Source organism: Macrotis lagotis, chromosome 1 (assembly GCF_037893015.1).
Source record: "Macrotis lagotis isolate mMagLag1 chromosome 1, bilby.v1.9.chrom.fasta, whole genome shotgun sequence".
NCBI classification, from domain to species: Eukaryota; Metazoa; Chordata; class Mammalia; order Peramelemorphia; family Peramelidae; genus Macrotis; species Macrotis lagotis.
In genome coordinates, this window is record NC_133658.1 from 687,655,067 (window position 1) to 687,675,638 (window position 20,572).

Sequence of the window (20,572 nt, forward strand, 5' to 3'; positions counted from 1 at the left end):
TTTGAATCCTTTTGAAATATTCAAGTAGGAGGTAGGTGATGTGTGATCACAGTTTCTGCCAGGATCCACTTGAACAATATTGACCAAGTCATTTAACAGCTCTCTGGGTCTTAATTTATAAATCTCTGAGAAGACATGGTTATTATAAATGCTTTCCAAGGTCCCTTCTAACTCTAATATACTATGAAGTAAGCTTCCACAATTATATAACCTCCATAAACTTTTCAAGGACTACCGTAAAGCAAGGCCAATAGTGAGAAATTCACAAATGTTGATCAGGATTATTAGAAAATTTCTGTAAAAAATAAACTGAAAATGGATTTCTATCTATCCTCTTTCTCTCTAAATAGCTACTAAGAGCACTATTTATGAGGCAGTTTACTCAGAATCTAAGGGGGGGGGGAAGTACCTTAACTCTTTGAATTTAGTATTCTTCCTGTCAAGGAAGAGTCTGTTCTCAAATCACCTTCAAAGTTGTCATTTGCTACATGAGTGCCTTTAAAATGAACAGAGACAAATGGAGAATAGGGCTCTAACCGACTGTCTAAATTGTTATTTCAAATGGCATAAAGGTACAGATGTTCATCTGCATCATATCATGTCCTTGAAACATCATTCCCTGGTATAGTCAGTGATATCTGAACCTCATTAACTTGAAGCATAAGAGCAAATCAACCTTCAAAAAAGAAGACTCAGACTAAGAATCAGTTCACAGTTTTCCATGACAACAGACTACATTTCAATAACAATCGATTCTCTTGTCCAGGCAAAGCCTCTCTGAGACCACCCTGTCCATGGGTCCCTCCACTTTTCCAAATCAGAATCCAGAGGGTAAGAGATGATCTAAGGTTTATGGGAAAATAACTCCAGAGAGGCATTTATGTAATCTGGATCCTGAGACATCTTGCCTTTGTGCTAGGGGCCATCAAGCCAGAATGAAATTTTGAAGGCTCTTTAAAGCCCTATTCTGCCATGGGCATCAATTTTTGAATGGTGCCAACAGACTTACAGAGTTATTGTCAGCAATTAGAGTGGTTACTTGCTAATGGTTACTTGCTCTGGCCTCATAGCAGAGGCAAGCTGTCTGCTTTAAGACTGAAGGGCAAGGCAGCTAGGTGGTGCAGTGGATGGGAACTTGCCCTAGACTTAGGAAGACTTGAGTTCAAATCCAGCCTCAAACACTAAAAAAAATTACCTAGCTGTATGACCTTGGACAAGTCACTTAACCCCATTGCTTTGCAAAAACCAAAACAAACAACAACAACAAAAAGCCTGAAGGTCAGTAGTAAGCTTGAGGCTGATCATCTGGGGTAGCAAACAGGAGCATTTGACAAGACAGCATGATGGATGGTGTCAGTGAGAATTGACAAATAGCCTTTATAGAATCTGACATTGAAAAAAAAAATCAGTCTCCTTAATCTCTCAATTCCAGAATTCTCCTTTCTTCTAGTTTTATTTAAAACTCCTAAAATGACTTTGCTATGGATTATATAATAATGGCTTAGCCCTGATGTTGGTACTGCTATTGCTACTGAAATATTTATGTCAGGGCCTAGATTGAATTTCTCTTCTGCCATTGTTCCTTGCAAGAAAAATCAAAGAAATTAAGGAGCATGATAATTTTTTTTAATGAAACCCCAAGATAGCAACTGTTCACTGCTACGTGGATGCTTTTTTCCCAAGCAGTATGATAGTATTGGCATTTTAGCCTTCACTTCTAGCTTTACACAGACATACAGTATACATACATACATACACATTCAATTGGCATTCATCCCATTAACTTTATTATCAAACTTTTTCCAAGCTCTTCCCTGAAGGAAATGATTTTAGGATTTTTTAAATGATGAAAGTCAAGCACAATAACATGAGATATACTAGCAGTTTAATGTTGAAGCTAAAAAGTGGAATCAATGTCTTTTATGTTTTATATATATATATATATATATATACATATATATATATATATATATTCACTGTACCTAATAATCAGTATAATCTAATGGATAGTTGGTTAAAATTCTTTGCATAAAATTAGCCTCTATGGGGCTGAAGATACATTTTCTCTCAATAAGCTAAATAGGATCAAAAAAATCATTTCCCTCAATGTTAAATATGCTTATCCTAATATATGCATTTATATATATTTAACTGCTATTTTTGTATAAAAAAAGTTGTTCATTGACAAACATTTATTGAGTTCCTATTATTTGTCAGACTATTCTCAGCTATGAAGATACTAAGACAAAAATGAAACAGTTTCTCCCTCAAGAAGTTGACATTCTATTAAAGGAGCAACCAGAAGAGTTAAAAAAAAAATGTTCCCAATTATTTTAAATTTGTGGGCATAGGGCAGGATTTCATTACTTTCTTAGTTCTGCAGTATGGAAACAGAGTTATGTACCACTTCATTCCACAACAGAACAAAGTCAACATGAACTATTTTTCTTCAAAAGTTTTCTCAGATTCTTAGATTTGAAGCATCATTTCTATTTTGAGATTTCAAGACGGAACATATAAAAAGGTAGCCTGAGTTGAGGGTTCCAAATAAGATTCTTTTGCCCTCTCCAATATTTTACACTCAAAGAATAAAATATTATTTAAATTGTGCCTTTTAATGCCTATCTTAATATGCTTGCTCCATTCCTATTAATTTTTTTTTTCAATTGGAGAAGAAAAGATGTGGTTTAATATGAATAGAAAAATCAAGACCCAATGAATCAGTGCAACAACTAAAATTTCTTTTATAATCTTTCTCCTCCCCATCCTGCCCTTACCCTCCTCTATAGCACTTCTCTGGGGGAAATGGAACTTTTCAGGAGTTATATGACTATAAATAAGTATAAAAGCCAAATAAAGTCTTATTGGCCACCTGAAGTTTTGATATCCTACCAGTCTGAAATAGCAATTTTCTGAGAGAATTCAGAACTGCTATATAACGCCATGAACTTTAAGAAATAAAAGGATGCTTTATTGCAGTGACTAGCCAGTATTATTTTGAGTTTGTGGGACTTCAGGCTACACTTGATAAAAATCAAATCTTTAAAAGTGATTATAACATTCAGATGTATTCAGTCTTCCTATAGTTTTATTTTTTTAAATAAATAATGACCATTTATGTAAGTTTTTGTCCCTTTTCTTTATATAACCAAATATGAGATACAGTGATGACTTCAATTCTTTTTCACTGAGTCACAAATTAACTTAGGAATGGCGGTTTAAAATAAGAGGCAATTAAGACTGTGTCTATATGGAATTCAGATAAAAACTGGAAAAAATTTGTATTTTTCCAAATACCAGATATTTGGTGCCATAGATGTTGTGGTATAATGATGAACCAGCCAGCCTAAATGTTATCATTCTGCCTTCTAAAAAATTTCCACTTAAAGATTTCACACAAGAAATGACTCTGTGATGAAATATAACAGTATGGTAAATTCAGTCATGTGCTTTTTAAAAAGCTTAAATAGGTCAGTATTTGAAAGCAGCTTTTAAAACTCTAATCTTGAAATTTTTTAGAATCTTAAATGAGATATTCAGATAAAATGTCATAGTTCATCTTTTGTTACTGTGTACCAAAGTACACAATAATAAATGTGGGTCTAATATCTATTACAGAGTTAGAAAATATTCATGAATCAATTCAAAGACACCTATCTCTGGAAAAACAGCTCACACACAAACAACCCTCTTCATATGTGAAAGACAATATTGTTGTTATTATTTTAATAAAATCATATAAATATACCACATTATAAGCTATTGTGACAATACTCTAGAATTTTATATAGATAATTTCTCTCTTGCAAAATAACAATCCTATAAAATATTGCACCAGTGTTTTCACTCAGAACTGAAATTGATGTAAAATCAAATAATACCTGGAAATAGGTCTTAAAAATTAGAGGGAATTTTACATATGGAAAATGGTTTTACTCTCTGATGTGATTGTAAAATTCTAACTAACAGAACATCTCAAGAGTCTTAGTGAAGTTTTTTGGGTTTTTTTTTAGGTTTTTGCAAGGCAAATGGGGTTAAGTGGCTTGCCCAAGGCCACACAGCTAGGTAATTACTAAGTATCTGAGACTGGATTTGAACCCAGTACTCCTGACTCCAGGGCTGGTGCTTTATCCACTATGCCACCTAGCCACCCTGTGAAGTTTTAACTTATTAAAGCTTAAAACTTAGTTTATTTTTTCCCTGAAAATGTGGATAACTTTGTATGAAACAGAGATTCCAAAATTACATTAAATGAGAAAAATTATTGGAAAAAAATTCAGGGAAAGCAGCATCATCTTGATTAGACTTTTTGCCATTAACCTATACTAAGCCCTGGGGAAGACCATTTAGATTTTATTTATTAGGTTGGATTTGGTTTTCCTATGTGGAAAAATGGGGAAAAAATTGTCTTACCTAGCAAAGACCTAATAAAGATCTTTCACTGGTAAATTCTTGGAACATTTCTTTGATGAAATCATAATTTATGCAAAGAAGGTTCAGATTGGGTTTCAGTATTGTGGAGGCATTCAGTGTGTTTCCATGCTGGGAATACAGTGGAATCTTTAACACTAAGCCTATTGATCACTCATTTACAAACTGGTGGGTTAAGAGAGATGGGTCCTTTGCTTTTCACTGCATATGGCAAAGTACGAGAGAGAGAGAGAATCCAGTTCAACAAATATTTCTTAAGCAACCAGTATGTTTAAGTATCTGTGGTAGATACCAGGGACACAGAGGTAAAAACAAACAAAAAATCAAAATATAGCAGTCTCTTCTCCCAAGTTGCCTAAAGGGGTGGTGTGGGATATGATATATACAGCTAAGTATGATATAAAACAGAATGTGACAAGTACAAAAGAGAGGTCAGAAAAATTGGTAATGTTAAAGAATAGTCCATGGAGGTAGTGAAGGAGGAGCAGAAGGATTTCAACAGATAGTGATAATGACTTCTAGGTATCAGGGTTGGAACTGCAAGGAGGCAGGTTGAGATTTTTAAAAATGTTAACAAATACAGACTTGCTGAAATGTAGAATCTACAAAAGAGGCTCAAGTCAATAAGTCTGGGGAGGTAGGTTTGAAGGCAACTTGCAAAGAACCTTAATTGCTAGGGTAAAGAATTTCTATTTGCCCATAATCTTAGTATTTGAAGGGATCTCATAAGTCATCTAGCCCAGTCGAATCTGAACCATTTACATCTGCCCAATAAGTTGTTGGTGGATTCTAGTGACAGGGAATCTACTACTCCTAAAAGCAGTGCCTTCTACTTTTGGTTAGTTCAAATTATTGAAAAATATACTTTCCCCAAATTCTACTCATGTCTCATCAAATTGAAATCTGCCACATAGCTTCTACCTATTGCTTCTATTCTGGACCCCCAAAATAAGTCCAATACCCCTATACAATAGACAATGGAGAGCTACAACGAGTTTTTGTCACTTTTACTTAACATGAAATATGCCTATGTAAACTTAGCTATGTAACTTTCAAATATAATTTATCTTCTAATTTATTGCTTCTAAACCCCCAAATGTGATACATCCACATAGTGTTCAATTCTAAGCTTGATCAGTTGACCTCTGAAATAGACTGCAGCTATGCTCAAAAATAATCTATAATGGTTTTGCTCCAAAAGACATTGGTTCAGCTCCAGCTGGGTTCACAAAAGATCAACCCTTAGATTTTTCACTTAATTAACAATAGCAATAGATTGCATACAAAGACTTAAAGAAGGTATTTTTATTGTTGCTATTGAATTTCTTCAGTTCTTAACATACTTTGACTAATGTTATGAAAGCAAATCTTTTTTATTCTTGTTATGCCCTCTAAGGGAAAAATTTCATTATACTTAACTTGAAGTAGAGAAACAAAAGTGTGTCAGAAATTATTTTGTATTTTTCCATTTGCATTGTATCTAGAAAATATGAACTTAAGAATTAGAAATACATTTAAGTCACATAATTTATAGAGGTAAAATTACTAAATAACTGTAGTATCTTGATAATTGGTAATAGCTGTTTATAAGTTTGACAAAGGTAAAAAGGTAAAGCAAAACAAATTGCTTGTATATATTTGCAACTATGGATATAGCATATAAGTATTCTTAAAATTTTCAGTGACTTAGAAAACATGAATATAAATTGGGAAAAATGTTCTTTCCCCCTGTTCTGATGAAATGGGACTAGTACATTGCTTAAAAATGAGTGCAAGAGAGAGTAAGTAGTTTCCTTTAGTTAATTTGCTTAGAGTATTCTGTAAGCAATCAGGTCATAAATATTCCCTCAGGAATGAGTTCCTACCATCTATTTTTTTCTTTTCTAGATTGTGGTTTAAATGTTCATAAGCAGTGTTCCAAGATGGTCCCCAATGACTGTAAACCAGACCTGAAGCATGTCAAAAAGGTGTATAGCTGTGACCTTACAACACTAGTAAAAGCACATATCACAAAAAGGCCAATGGTGGTTGACATGTGCATTCGAGAAATTGAATCTAGAGGTAAGATGTTCTTCTTTCATGGCTTGTTTCTTTTTAATCTCTTAAGATTGATCTATGTTGCCAGAGGTTTGCCTGAATTTGAGTTCCAATATGTTTATGGACACCTCCTTAATCTTCAAAGCTACTTCTGATTTGTATCTTGGGGGGGGGGAGTGAAGAGTAAAATTAATTATCATGACTATTACTTTGAAATTAGATTTACATATTCTATTTCTAATCTGCAAAAGCCAACTTTAATTCATTTACACAACATTTGTTTGTTTGCTTTTGGTGAAGGTACTTGCTGTTATTGTGAACTTCTAAATATCTGTCCATTTTTCAAAGGTCATAGATCTCTTGGGCCTGAAAAAGATTAAGAAATATATTCAATTAGCATAATATTAGCCACAAATTAGATCTGCACCCTAATTCTCTCCCCCCTGGGGAATACACAAGCCTCTAAGTGACATGGTTCTCTGAGCATGGCTTATCTCAATGTTCTTTCTTTTTTTAAAAAGTTATCTTATAATTGGGCTGATGCTATTATTTCCCTTAAGGCTTACCATATTTGATCTAATTTTACAAAGTGATTGTGAACTAAATATGAGGGCTCAGTTGACAGTGGGTCAGGGTTAAAGGATGACTTGAGTGGTTTTACTTTTAGAATCACAAATAGGACTAAGTTTCTAATGCTCACCTTTCTGAGCAAATCTTTTTACCATTTTACCTTCCTGGAAGAGAAGTATTAAAGGAAATTAGAATTCACAGGAAAAGCAAATAATTCTAAACTATTTCATTGATTAATATGATCTTTATTTATAGGTCTTAACTCTGAAGGACTCTACAGAGTCTCAGGATTTAGTGACCTTATTGAAGATGTAAAAATGGCATTTGACAGAGGTATGTTCTCTAGCCTCCTTGTTAATAGCATGATTCTTTTTTAAATCTAGAGTTTTATTATTGCCTTTTGTTTTTATACTAGTATTTTCCCCCAGTTCCATCCCTATTTATGACCCCACACTCCTTTATAAGAAAAATATTTATATAAAACCAACCAACACAGTGACTATATGTCTGAGAGTATATACTGTATTCCACGTCTCTGATCCACCACCTCTTTGTTGATAAAAAAGGGGGTTATGTTTAATGATCAATCTTCAGCATCAAGATTTTCCATTACAACTTATGAGCATTCATTTGCCACATTTTTGTAGTCATTTTGTATTTGGTCCCTTAGTTCTTCATGCATCACTCCATTGCTTTTAGTCTTTCCATATCTCATCAAATTCCTCATATTCCTCATTTCTTATAGAGCAATAAATATTCCGTAAAAATATTCTATAAATAATTCTAAAAATTACATTCATATACCAGAGTTTGTTCAACCATTCCCTAGTCATTTTTTCTTCCACTTTTTCTTTTTTTGGTATCACCAAAAAATAACATCAAGAGTCTTGTCGTATTACCAGAATAGTATTATAGTTTTAGTCAATGTATATTAGGTTTTTTTTTAGGTTTTTGGTTTGTTTGGGGTTTTTTTGCAAGGCAAATGGGGTTAAGTGGCTTGCCCAAGGCCAGACAGCTAGGTAATTTTCAAGTGTCTGAGGCCGGATTTGAACTCAGGTATTCCCGACTCCAGGGCAGGTGCTCTATCTACTGCACCACCTAGCCGCCCCTCAATGTATATTATTTAACTGATTTATTTTTGTGCAAGAGACTTTCTAAACCAATGATGCTTCAAATGAAGAAACAATAATTACTACTTATTTCTTGAATAGCTCAATATGAAAACTCCAGAATAGGAGTTGGCCAAGATGTTATAAAATTTAATAAAGTTGCCTATATCAAAGTTGAGCAAGCAAAACCAAATGCCATTTCCTCCAAAATAGATCCAAAGCAGTGAGATTGCTAGAAATAAAAAAAAAATGGAGAGGGAAAAAAGAACATTTGAGGTGATACTAATCACAGGTTTCCCTAGTGTGAATCTGCTAGCCCAGTTCTGCCTATATTATCTGAGCTCTCCTTTCACCAGGGTCAGCATCTCACTAAATTTCAATTAAAGATGATGAAAACAGAAGCCTTTGAGTCATCCATATTGTACTGGGGAGCTGATAAGAGCATAGGGGAGAGGAGATGGAGGCTGCCTGGATTCAGGGTAGGTTCCCAGCCAGAAGAGTGCAAAGGAGAAGCTCAATAGGATTTATTCTTAAAAAATTTAAATTAAAATATCTCCATGGTTTTTCAATGTGACATTTCCTTTAAATATTACATCAGAGTGGTGCTAGGGAGGAAAAGCAACCTTGAAGGTACCAAAAGTTAGATCTTTAGAATGAGGGGACAAAAATAAAGGGATCTTTTTCAAAAGTCTATTTTATCATTCTATTTCTCATCTATTTCTGCCTTTCTTTTGGGAGAAACCTTCATCCATCCACCCCCAATTTCCAGTAAATAGATAAACCTAGGGGCGGCTAGGTGGTGCAGTGGATAAAGCTTCGGCCTTGGAGTCGGGAGTACCCGGGTTCAAATCCGGCCTCAGACACTTAATAATTGCCTAGCTGTGTGGCCTTGGGCAAGCCACTTAACCCCATTTGCCTTGCAAAAACTAAAAAAAAAAAAAGTAGATAAACCTACTGGCAATTGTTCAGTTATTTCCAATTCTCCTTAATTACATTTGGGGTTTGTTAGCAAAAATACTGGAGTGGTTGCCATTTCCTTTCCCTGCTCCTTTTTTGGATGAAAAACCGAGGCAAACAGGATTAAATGACTCACCCAGGTTTACACAATTTAGTGTCTGAGGCTGGATTTGATTCCAAGTCCTATATATGCCTTAAAGGAAATTATAAAGAAGAAAAGGTTTTCCCCCAAAAAAGCATTGAGATATGATAAAATCTGCCTCAGATGATAGAAAAGGATAAGGAAAATGGGAAAAATCCCAGACTTTTACCTCCTAAAGTGATCAAATCAGATCACATTCCAGATAAGCACTGGAATAATTAGTTCTGAATTCATGCAAAATTAATTGGATGGATACATTTCTCTTTCTCTTCCTCTGAATACCATTAGACTACCCTAAATTCCTACACTGACCAGTCTCTGGAGGCAATACAACATTGATAGAGGAATTGAATGTTTTCATGACCAAACATAAACATTTGAATGACACTTCATCTATTTGTTCTAGTCCTAATATAGAAATTCAGTTCCCAGGACACTGCAGTGACAGCTCTGAAAATTCAGTTGGGGTAAAAATCTCCGCCCCACAAAGATACTCTCTAAGGGGGTATTTCTGGATATCCAGGAATCTAGGCCACTAATAGGGCCGTTTCAAAAGATCTGAACTGCCCTAGGGCAGTTCTTACAGAAAGAAAGAGGAGGATTAAATTAATCAGAAATATCTAAGGGAGATCTCAATTTGAGAATATCATTTTAACCTTAAATAAGATAAAAACCACAAAAATGAAGGTAAGAACATCAGATGATCACATTGCATAGGAGCTCATTGTAGTTTATCTTTAATGGATAAAATACTGAAATGAAATCCAGGGTCTTGTCTTTATTTTTTAGATATACCAACTCAATGTAGTTAAAAGCACAGTCAACTGCATTTTTTGTTTTCCTACCAGAAATGAAATTCAGTACTGTATATTCAATGCCTAAATAAATACCCAACACTGTGCTATGACCTTGGAAAGATACAAAAGAAATTAAATTGTGACATCCATTTCTGTTGAGCTCCTAGCCTAGTTGGGGAAACAAGACATGTACCCAGCAAGAGACTAGAGATTATGAGTTACAGGTGTAGTACCATTCATAGCTAGCCCTGGTTGGAACATAAATAAAACATAAATAAAATTGCTTGTGCAATTTTAGGGTTATGTCCATAATCCTAAACATGTCCATAGTGCTTAAACAAATGTACCCCCTCTACCTCCTGGCTGTTGGGTGAGTGACTCAAACATATCTGGAATACCTATTATATAAAGAGTCAAGTTCAAGTCCATACCTTAAAATAAGTATGAGATTTTGTCCTTGATCTCAATGGCTTGCATTCCAGTGGATCAAGTATTCTGAACTAAATGATATATCTCCATATCTATCCACCTATCTTATGTATCTATCTATCTATCTGTCTATCCATCCATTCATCCATCCCTCCAACTATCTATCTATCTATCTATCTATCTATCTATCTATCTATCTATCTATCTATGCATAGGACTTATATGAAGAGAAAAGATGAAGGAAAGTATTCCAAGCACTGAGGAAAACCAACAGTAAATGTACTTTGATGAGAATACCTATGACACTTTAGGAATGCCCATGACACTTCTTAGGGGGAAAAAATGAAAAAGTCAGTTCCATTGAGCAGAAGTATAATGTTTGAGAGAAATACAAAATTAGGATACAGTGATGAGAAGAAATAAAATTGTGAAGGACCTTGAATGCTTAGACTTAGAAAATTGGCCTTTCTTCATCAGACAGAAGCGAACCAGTAAAGGTTTTGGACCAAAGTTTAGAGTATTAGAGAGTTAAGAATTACAAGAGATTTAAAATAATGAAGTACAATCCTTTAATTTTTTAAATGAGAAAATTGAGGTCCAGAGAGATTTGGTTATTTGCTTGAGGCCATGTGGGTTATGAAAAACAGAGTCAGAATTTGAACCCAGGTCTTCAGACTCTACATCTCATGCAAATTCTTCTACTCTTATGATGAAGTATGAGTTATACAGAAAAATGTTTTCCAAAATATTCAGAATCTCATTTTCATCATTCTATAATTTGTTTTTTTTTTTAATCATTTCACTTTTCCTCTGTGACTATTTCCATTCAAGAAGAAGGCAACAGGGAAGAGTAAGAATATGATTAAATCTGGGGTGGCTAGGTGGTGCAGTGGATAAAGCACCGGCCCTGGAGTCAGGAGTACCTGGTTTCAAATCCAGTCTCAGACACTTAATAATTACCTAGCTGTGTGGCCTTGGGCAAGCCACTTAACCCCACTTGCTTTGCAAAAAAAAAAAAAAAAGAATATGATTAAATCTTAAATACCCCATTAGGAAAAACTGAACTAAATTGATAAAATTTTTAATTTAGGGAAAGGGATAATATATTTAATTTACACAGGTTTTAAAGAACTGGTCTTATGGCCAAATGTATTGCAATTTTTCCAAATGTCCTATATGTTTCTAAAGGAATCAAGCCTTCAGTATTCCATTAGTAATACTTAGATTACTGGGAAGCCAGGAGAACCTTCTCTCTGATCCATTCTTAAACAAGGGAAAATAAACAATGTTGGTGTGAACATCCTGAAGGAATGAAGTTTGCTTTTCACTGCAAGTAATCCCAGATTTGGAATTGTAATGAAATGTAATGTAACAGTAGTAGATCTCTACAAAGGCATCTAAACTCCCCCTCCCCCACCAAGCTTGTCGTTTTTCTGTTGAGCAATAATATGAGTAATTATTTATTTTAAATTTTAACCCCTTTAAAAGATGGTGAAAAGGCGGACATTTCTGTTAATATGTATGAAGATATCAATATCATCACTGGCGCACTTAAGCTATACTTCAGGGATTTGCCAATTCCACTCATCACATATGATGCCTACCCCAAATTTATAGACTCTGCAAGTAAGTATGAGTATCTATATTCAGAATTATTGCATATACTTGCTTTTGAGTTTACCTCTTTCTTGTAATTATCTTAACTGTACCTCACATAGCTTATGAGTGAGAAGTATCTTGCATCTTTCTGTGACTCTTCAGGATTGTTGTATTAACTTAGTGTTTTTTTTCAGATTCAGATTTAATAGGAATTATTCATTTTTCAAATATAATAATATTCTTTTTAATATTCTAGGAATTTTTTCAAAGGAGGTTTTTCAGAGAAGCTCTTTCTCAGAGGCATGTTTCAAGGTTCATTTGCCAAACTTTATTTATGTTGTAGAAATCATACTTGTAATTCAGACCTCTTAAAAAAAACCCACAACCCCATGTTGTTCATCTTAAATACTGGCATCACTATTACTCAGAAAAGACAGGTTATTTCGGCTGTTTTTTTTTTTCTCAGCCCCAAACCAAATGTTGCCTTGATCCTTAAATAATAACATCATTTCCTTAGCAACCCTGATTTGCTTTCTGACTTGGGAACCAGAGAACAAACTTTCTTTGTTTGAGTCTGTAGTTTCCCATATGTAGCTTTTGTTGAGGATTTTTGTGGTTTGGTCCCATGTAGGGCTGAATTCCTGCTATTGAACTAGCATTTCTATGTCTAGAAGAGAAATTTGAAGTTGGAGGCTTCCTTTGCAGTGACCTCCATTTTGGTATGCATGAACAATTCTGAGTTTCTACCCTAGGACGCTGGCTTCTTTTATATCAGAGAACTGACACAGAGCAGACTCTGGGAGAGCTGGGGAAGAGGGTGGGAATGACCCTGTCTTCTTGTTTTCTTTTGTGTTGGTTTCCTCCCCTGGGAATTTCCTAGGTTATGAGGCCAAATCCCAGTTCTTCAGAACTTCTCCCATTATGCTCTTTTCTTTCATGACTGAAAAAAGAACAAGAATCAACTTTGGAGAGTGGCCTTGAAAGAAAGCTCTGCAGCACAGGCTTTCTGTGTGTAAAGAGGATAACCTTTGTATTGCGTCGGTGACGATGTCAGTAGTGTTTCCCTTGCCACATTACCCTTCACCACGCTGTCTCAGATGACTTAACTTGCCTTCATTCCCTCCACCCACCCCACAGCACTACGGGAAAAATATTCATTAGCCTATTATTCTCTGGCACTTAAATCCCTTTCACAATGTGACTTCAATTTATTTATCTTTCTAGAATGATTTTCATTTTCTCATGCACATGTAATCTGACTGGCTTGCTATTCCTAGCCTACAGTACTCCATCTCCCACTTTCATACCTTTGTACAGATTCTGACCACCCCTAAGTGTTCTTTCCTAACTCCCCTTCTTGGACTTTAGCTTCCCTGACAATTTAAGTACCACCCCTGAGACAAAGTTATCCAATCTCCACCCACCAATCATTAAGTGTCTACTAGATGCCAAGCCCTGTGTGAGGCTCTGGAGATTTAAGTACAAAGAATGAAATAGTCACCAATAGCAAAAAGTTTACATTCCAAGAAACTGTAAGAGAAATATACATATAACCATGTACATATACATATATGGCATAAATAAAAAACAAATACAAATAGATCATATACACATATATTCACATGCACATATCTGCATATATATATATATATATATATATATATATAGAGAGAGAGAGAGAGAGAGAGAGAGAGAGAGAGAAAGAGAGAGAGAGATAAGATAAGCATGAGTTTAATATAGAAGATGGTTTCAGAGCTGTGGCCTAGAGGAAAAGAGGGAAAAAGAACTGTATCTTATAGTAAGAGGGGGAAACTGAGCTAAGAGAGTACATAAAGACATATATAAGGGTCAGAATAAAGTAATAGGGAGAGTGTTTTTTTTATGAAGAAAGAGAAGATCAATTTGGCTGTATTATGAAATATAGGAGGGGGAAATATAATGTAGGGTGAGACTTGAAAGATAGGTTGAGGCCATGTTAAAGAAAGGCATTTATATTTTATCCTAAAGGCAATAGAAAATTGCTAGAGTTGATTAAGGGGTCACATGGTCATATCTTAGCATAAAGAAAATTAATTTAGTAGCAGTGTGAAGGATGAATTAGAGTGAAGAGAGAGACTTGGGGTGGGGTCACTAATTAGAAGATTGCCATAATTACTCTAATGGTGATAGGGGCTCAAACTAAGGGGGATGACGGGTGAGTGAAGAGAAGGGGCTGGATATGAGAGAGGATGTAGAAATGGAAAGATTTGGCAACTGATTAAATATGTAGAGTGAAGGAGAGTAAGGCATCTCCAATAATACCAAGGTTACAAACCTGGAGATAACAATTTCTTTTATTTTTTCTGGGTAATTTAATCATTTTATTAATAAGGCCAGCAGGTTATTAATACAAGGATTGTCATTTGGCTGTCTCTTTTAGACTAGAAACAATCATGGCAGTGGACTCATAGTTTTTTATACCCTTCAATAGAATAGTTGGTCAGTGAGGGAATGAGAATGACCTGTGGATGGAGAAATTATGTCTATTCAGATCACCAACAGCCTAGGACTATCTAGAGGAAAGGAAATGTCTCCCCCAAGCTTGAGTAGAAAACAGTGGACTTCCCCATTGTAGATTAAATTCCTTTTAAGGTTGAGTGGGATCTATGTATAATTATTATTATGCCTTTCATGAGACTGATCTTTTTAAAAATCAGGAAAGATGATAATTTCTTTAACATAAATAGGGACATTTGGAAGAGGGGAGAATTTAGGGGAAATGAAGTCAGTTTGGGACATGTTGAATCTGGTACATCCAATTTGAAATACCTAGGGGCAATTGTGATTCAGAGCTCAAGCTCAGGAGAGGGACTGACTGAGGTTGGATATATGTAAAATTCTTATACCAATATGTATGTGTGTATATGTGTGGGTAATGTAGTTTATACACCTGACTCTCCTCCTATACTTTTTTCCACAATGCCCTAGAAACCCCTTCATCCTAGAAGCTCATTTCAGCTCTGAACTTCACATGATGGATGAAAATATTTTCCATCTCTGTAGAGCCTTCCTCTGATTGACTGGTTCTTCCGAGAACCTCCATTTTAAGAAGGATGTCCAGACTACCTGTGCCTTCATTCCTCTCTGGGTCACATTCCCCATTCTCTCCTTGGTCTTTTCTATGGAGTCCTTATGCTACTTTGCCCCTTCATCTCTATCCTCCCCCTTTCCACTCCCTTTTACATAGAATGTAAACTCCCTGAGGGCAGGTATTGTCTTTGCTTGAATTTGTATTCCTAGTGCTTAGTATAGTGCCTGGATCTTAATAAGCACTTAATAAATATTTGTTGATTTGACATATTAGCATATACACACACACACACACATGCATATTTGTCTGTTTTATATGTATATGCATACATGCATTGTGTATTTGGGAATTACATACACAGATGATACTATAACCCATGGGAATAGAAGAGAACCTCATTTTGTATTTACTTATCTGTGTACATGTTGTTTCACCCTTGGAGAATGTAAGCTCTTCAAGAGCCAGAACTTTTTGGTTTTTGGAAGCTCAGAGTCTTCCACAGTTCAAGCTGTGATCAATAATGCTTAATGAATTCATCTCCTCCTTGATGGACTGCTGCCCTTCCCTCATGAATCTTTTCCTTATTCTAGATTCTCTATAACAATGTCTTCCCAAAACTCAGATCATCAAACTCCCTCCCTTCCTTTCTTGTTCCTTAACCTCATGAAACTTCTCTTTCTTAGTGAAACCCTCCCAAATAAAACTGCTCTGTGAGAAATTTAGCCCTGAACTACCTTCTCTTCTGATGGGTAATTTTCATGTCACCAATTTGGAGCCTAGGTAACAGAACTGAATTTATGTGCACTCTAAATTTACGGTTTGTGGTTTCTAAAAACCAAAAAAAAATTATCAAATTACTTGGTGGGGTGGGGGGAAGAAATTATGACTCCAGGGCCTAAACCATACATTCATCTAAAATAAGATTCAGTTGCCTTTTCCTAATGTAGAAGCAATATGGCAGCTCATTTTTAGTTTAATGATAACAAAATGCTCACAAGACAAGTTATTTTTACAACTTTAAAATACCAGGAATGGGATGTAGGTAGCAACACTAAAAGAAAAAAAATCTCTCTCTCTCTCTCTCTCTCTCTCTCTCTGTGCTTTGTGTGTGTGTGTGTGTGTGTGTGTGTGTGTGTGTGTGTGTGTGTATGTGTGTCTGTGTGTGTGTGTAGGGGGGTGATATACATCATATATATTTGTCTGTTTGTTATATAGATTTCTTGGATAGCAAGGCCTTACCAGAGAAATTTTTTAAAAAAAGATTTTTTAATTCGTCAATATAGTTCAACACATTTATTAAGCACCCATTGTATCAGCTAAAATGCTAGATACTATGGATATAAAGAATTTTAAAAAATGAAATCATCTCTGTTGTCAAAGAGTTGTTATGGGGAGGGCAACAAGACGTTATACACATATAGATAAATACAAAGAAATTTGGGGGAAGTGGAATGATTGATGTAAGTAGGGGTAGGATCAGGACACCAGAGGGATTGGGCTGACATGGATGTATATGAAGGGATTGTGGTCAAGGCATCGAAATCATTAACCTTTGTATCTTATTTGACAACATCAGTATCATTGTTCTCAAAAAGGTCTCGAACAAGTTTCAGATGTGTATTAAATAGACAGTACATGGTGTGGGGCTTCCTCCAGCTAATGATGGATAAACCATGTCTTTTACTGTTATGTTTCTATGTGCTCTGAGAGAAGAATTATTAGAATACCTTCATTTAAAGCTATTTTGTATATACATAGGCCAATTGAAAAGTCTAGGTTTCAGTTGAAATATTAGTTTTTAATTGCATGTTTTGCCCATTGTTGAAATGGATATTTTGTGTTCATTGGTTTCTTTTCTTTGGGAATTTCTAAGGTTACCCAGTCCTTTGGAAATTTACACATTATGCTCTTTTAAATGATAAAAAAAAGAATAGGAATGAACTATGGAAAGCAGTTCTAAAAGATTATTTCATCCCTATGGCTACAGCTTTTTACCAAGACAGACCAGAAAAGGAGATGTGTCTCCCCTCCCCCATCAAAAAAAATCCATTGCCTTGATCTCCAGTTCTCTGGTGGATACATCTTTTTGAGTTTAACAAGGCTGGTCTTAAGACAGCAGTAACACATTCTGTTCTGGGCCCATTTTTAGAGTCTTTCTAGCTTTTTAAAGAACTTTGTCAGTGACTGAATTTCACTGCTGTAATCTTCAGATGTCACTCACCTCCATGGAACAATGAGGCATTGTAGTTGGACTTCTTCCACTCCCTCCTCCTTTCTCTCTCAACAAATAGATAGACAGACAGACAGATGAAAGATGGATGTATAGATGGATAGATGGATGGATGGATGGATGGATGGATGGATGGATGGATGGATGGATGGATGGATGATAGAGATATTCAAACATGCACTTTTGTTTCTATATTAACTTCCCTTTCATATCATACTTTGGGGGAAAAAGGGTAGTGCTATGGGATATGATTAGGCACTTACTTAGAGTTAGTCCAAGTCTGCTGAACCCAAATGCCTGAACATAGTGTAAACATTCAATTTACAAGTTGTTTTTGTTGGTACCATCATTTATGGGTTTTTTATTTATAGATTTTATTTAGAGCCTTTTCCTCCTAAAAACTCAGATGAGACACAACCTGCCAGTGCATGATTATTTCTTAAAGGAAAAGAGGAAAGGTTGGGAAGAGATGTAAGAGCTGTTTAAAAACAGTGTTCAACAAACTTCAAATTCATTGACTTTCAAGTGTTTTCATCCTTCTTTGCCTACCCTCCCTAAAGTAGACTAGGCAGTTCAACTTTAAGGTTTCTCCTTGAAGAGCTGTTCTAGGTTCTATTGGGCCAATCTTTCCATGGGTCTGAGCAGGCCTTTGAAGACTGAAAGAGCTTTATAATAAGAGAGAATAATAGTTATATATCACTTGAAGGTTTATAAAGTAATCATAGATTATCTCATTTGGTCCTCACAAAACCCTGTGAGGTAGGTGCTAGTCTTATCCCTATTTTACAAATAAAGAAATTGAGGCTAAGGGAGTTTAAGAGGCTTTTCCTAAAGTCATTCAATAGTGAGTCAGGATTCAAACTCTCTAACAATAGTAATGAACAACAGTTGCCCCTAGAGCAAGAGTCTACCAACAGCTTCTAGAAACTGGAGGGAGAGATGCCAGTCATCTAGAGGGATCAGAAAGTTTCCCTCTCATTTCACTATACATGGATGTTTTTCAGTTAGGTTATACTGAAATTTAAAGGAATAATATACTAATATAAAAAATACTAATGCCCTTAGTAATTTTCTCTGGAGAATCTGGGAGCCCTTCTGGAATTGTCATCAAATGAAAGGGGAAAAAGGGAATCTCTAGAAACCTTCCATTCAATCTATACTTTCCCAAAGAGAACAAAAGTCTGAATATAAGTCTCTATTTTTTTCTCTTAACTTTAATGACATCCTTTGATTATACAGCAATCACTAAATTTTCACATATTCTTATTCCCTTATAAGAAAATGATGATAAATATTTAAAAACTTATAATTATAGACACTTATGTTAAAGCCTCTCCATGATCTAAAGTGTTTGCTATTACTTCTTTTTAGCTTATATTCATATATCACTTAGAGACTTACAGAAATCTCTAAGACAGGAAGTACTGTCATCTTGCTTTATGGATAAGAAATTTGAATCTCAGAAAAAGTTGTGACTTGTCCAAAATCACCCAGCTAGTGTCAGAACAAAGACTTCAAGATAAATTTTCTGACTCCTAAGTGAATGCTTCTTCTATCTCACCACTTTAAAGAATATGTGGAATTTTAGAGTATTGGAAGCTCTAAGTAGTATGGAATCTAGAGGTCACCATCTGATGCTTGAATTCTTTCTGCATTCAAATATTCCAAAGCTCCCTGATTCCTCAGGCAACCTATTTCTTGACTTGTTTAACAAAAATGTATTGGGTATCTGCTATATTTAAGATACGACACAGCTATTAAAAAAAGATTGGGATTTAAAATCTGGTATAGGAGATAATTGGATTATTGTTGATTTGTCCTACTGTCTTGAAGAAGACCAAAACATCAAGGAGGTGATGCGGTGACATCCACGTGACATCCACATATGAGTGAAGAGATGCTGTGCAAAGTCACCAGCCTCACTTTCTCCTTCAGAGACATTTGGTCCAGTGGCCAAATATGAATCAGGATGATTAGAGATGACCCTGGATGCGAGGCAATTAGGGTTAAGTGACTTGCCCAAGGTTGCACAGCTAGTACATGTATATCTGAAGTCAGATGTGAATTCAGGTCCTCCTTAGTCCAGGGTTGGCGCTCTACCCACTGAGTCAAAGAATACAAATTACATTATGATAATATTTCAGAGGAGGGGAGATATCACTTGGGGTCAGGGGAATCAAGAAAGAATAAGTGGAAGGAGTTGCTGAGCCAAGACTTGAGAAGGATAGATCAACTTTCAGTTGGCCAAGATTTGGAGGGATGGGGGTGCATTCTAGGCATAGAAGACAATATAAAGAAAAGCTTACATCTAGAAAGAGGTGGAATGTGTTCGGGTAATTATAAACAGACTTGTAAAGGTTGAGCAAAGAGCATATGAAGGAAAGTAGTATGAAATTAAGGTAAAAAAGTAACTTGGGCATGGAGAGTGGAAGACCTTGACTTGGCCAGGCTAAGGAAACTGAACTCTTTTCTGTAGGCAATGGGAAGTCAGTGGAGATTTTATTCTTTATGTTGAATTGATCCTTATTCTGAGATCTGGGGCTGTACAGAAAAAGTCCATTTCCTCATCCAAATGCTAATCCCTCAGTAATGGGATACTATCATTTAAGATGTGTTCTTCTCTTCTTCTGCCTAAACATCTCCAATGTTTTCAACGATTCTTCAGATTGTATGATTTCCAGATCTCCATATCATGCCAATCATCTTCAATCTATGCTCCTCTTAAAATCTGTTAATAGCTTAATTCTAGGACCAGGAATATATTGTATCCACCTTAAACCAGAGTTTGTTCTATTTCTGGTATGACCATTTGCATTTAGGAATCAGCAAAAACTATAAATCAAGACTTGATTTTTAAAATTTTGTTTATTGTCTATACTTAAAGTAGAGGAGAGAAATGTTAAAATGACATATTAATTTTTTTCAGAGGTATAGTTGCTGAACATTTAATAGCACTCTCCCGACTGATGAAGGAGATGCCAAGGGGGTTCAATGTTCTCAGCTCTTTTAGCAATTGACAAGTGACTATTAATCTGAATAAAGTAGATATTTCTGACTTATTGTACTCATCTTATTTAATAAATCATATATGATTTGGGGGTCTTCTACTTGTGATTATTAGCACAAAATAAAATTCAGGAATATTTTAGATTTCTTGGAAGATCTTAGCAAAGTTACACATCTTTATTCTACTACTTTTTT

The 20,572-nt window shown here is 35.3% G+C and overlaps 1 protein-coding gene across 4 annotated transcripts in view; it reads left to right on the plus strand.

The window, feature by feature from the left end:
• The window catches only part of CHN1 (chimerin 1), a 279,856-nt gene that overhangs the window by 253,400 nt on the left and 5,884 nt on the right, over nucleotides 1-20,572 (plus strand). For all 4 annotated transcript variants that reach the window (XM_074215672.1, XM_074215671.1, XM_074215674.1 and 1 more), the window contains 3 exons: nucleotides 6,319-6,492; nucleotides 7,294-7,371; nucleotides 11,961-12,098. In XM_074215672.1, the coding sequence (XP_074071773.1) occupies nucleotides 6,319-6,492; nucleotides 7,294-7,371; nucleotides 11,961-12,098 (390 nt within the window). The remainder of the gene's footprint in view (nucleotides 1-6,318; nucleotides 6,493-7,293; nucleotides 7,372-11,960; nucleotides 12,099-20,572) is intronic.